General features: G+C 23.5%; 1 protein-coding gene across 2 annotated transcripts in view; it reads left to right on the forward strand.

Moving 5' to 3' along the window:
• LOC109862555 overlaps nucleotides 1-607 on the forward strand; it is a 13,244-nt gene extending 12,637 nt beyond the window's left edge. For both annotated transcript variants that reach the window (XM_020442620.1, XM_020442621.1), the window contains exon 10: nucleotides 10-607. In XM_020442620.1, coding sequence (XP_020298209.1) covers nucleotides 10-293 — 284 coding nt within the window. In that variant the 3' untranslated portion in view covers nucleotides 294-607. The remainder of the gene's footprint in view (nucleotides 1-9) is intronic.
• Nucleotides 608-868: the final 261 nt, after the last annotated feature.

Below are 868 nucleotides of genomic sequence, written 5' to 3' on the forward strand. Positions count from 1 at the left end.
CTGTTACAGGTGATGATGAAGACATTTATCACATCCCTTTAGACGATTACGGTAATATATTTTCGGATGAAGATAATGAAAATATAGATGTTCCGTATCATCCAGTGCAACAATCCAATGACACACGTACACCTGATTGCTGTACTATTTGCTTAGTTGAAAAAGCTGATCATATCTTCGTCTCGTGTGGCCATTTATGTTGTTGTGGGGAATGTATCTTACAGTTGCAATCTAAAAAATGTCCTATTTGCAATGTAAATTATACGTCATATTTAAAAGTAAGAGTTCCATAAAAAAAGCAATCCAAATGTAATATTCAGTATTAATAGTAATAATTTTATAAAAGCTTTCACACAAAAATTTTATAACTTATGTTTACTAAGAATTTCTTTAATTATAAAAATATTTAGAATAGTTATTAACATTACTTAAATATCTTTAAACGTTTAAGAATTTAATAAATGTTTTTTCCTAAGCGTTTACACAAAACAAATCTCAAATTATTTGATATTTATCTAAGTGATAAGAGAAAAACCAAATTATCTGATAGCAAATTATCTAAAATAACTATAGTTATTTGTAAAGACTAATGTCATAATTTTTATTTAAAAAAGGACTTATAAATCTAATATTTTATAAGTTAACTATATTAGAAATTACTTATATAGTTTTATATATCTCATATTTTAATCTAAAAAGTAGTCAATACTCATAAAGTACAAAACGTATCAAATAATGTTAATTGTATAAGCAGTTTTTTTTCAAAGAGTTTGTAAAAAATTAATTTCTAATAGAGTTCAAATTAGTTGTAATGACACATTAAGTGATAATGTTTATTTGTCAAAAGTTTATATATATATATATATAT

Source organism: Pseudomyrmex gracilis, unplaced genomic scaffold (assembly GCF_002006095.1).
Source record: "Pseudomyrmex gracilis isolate BER0280 unplaced genomic scaffold, ASM200609v1 scaffold_1954, whole genome shotgun sequence".
Lineage (NCBI taxonomy): Eukaryota > Metazoa > Arthropoda > Insecta > Hymenoptera > Formicidae > Pseudomyrmex > Pseudomyrmex gracilis.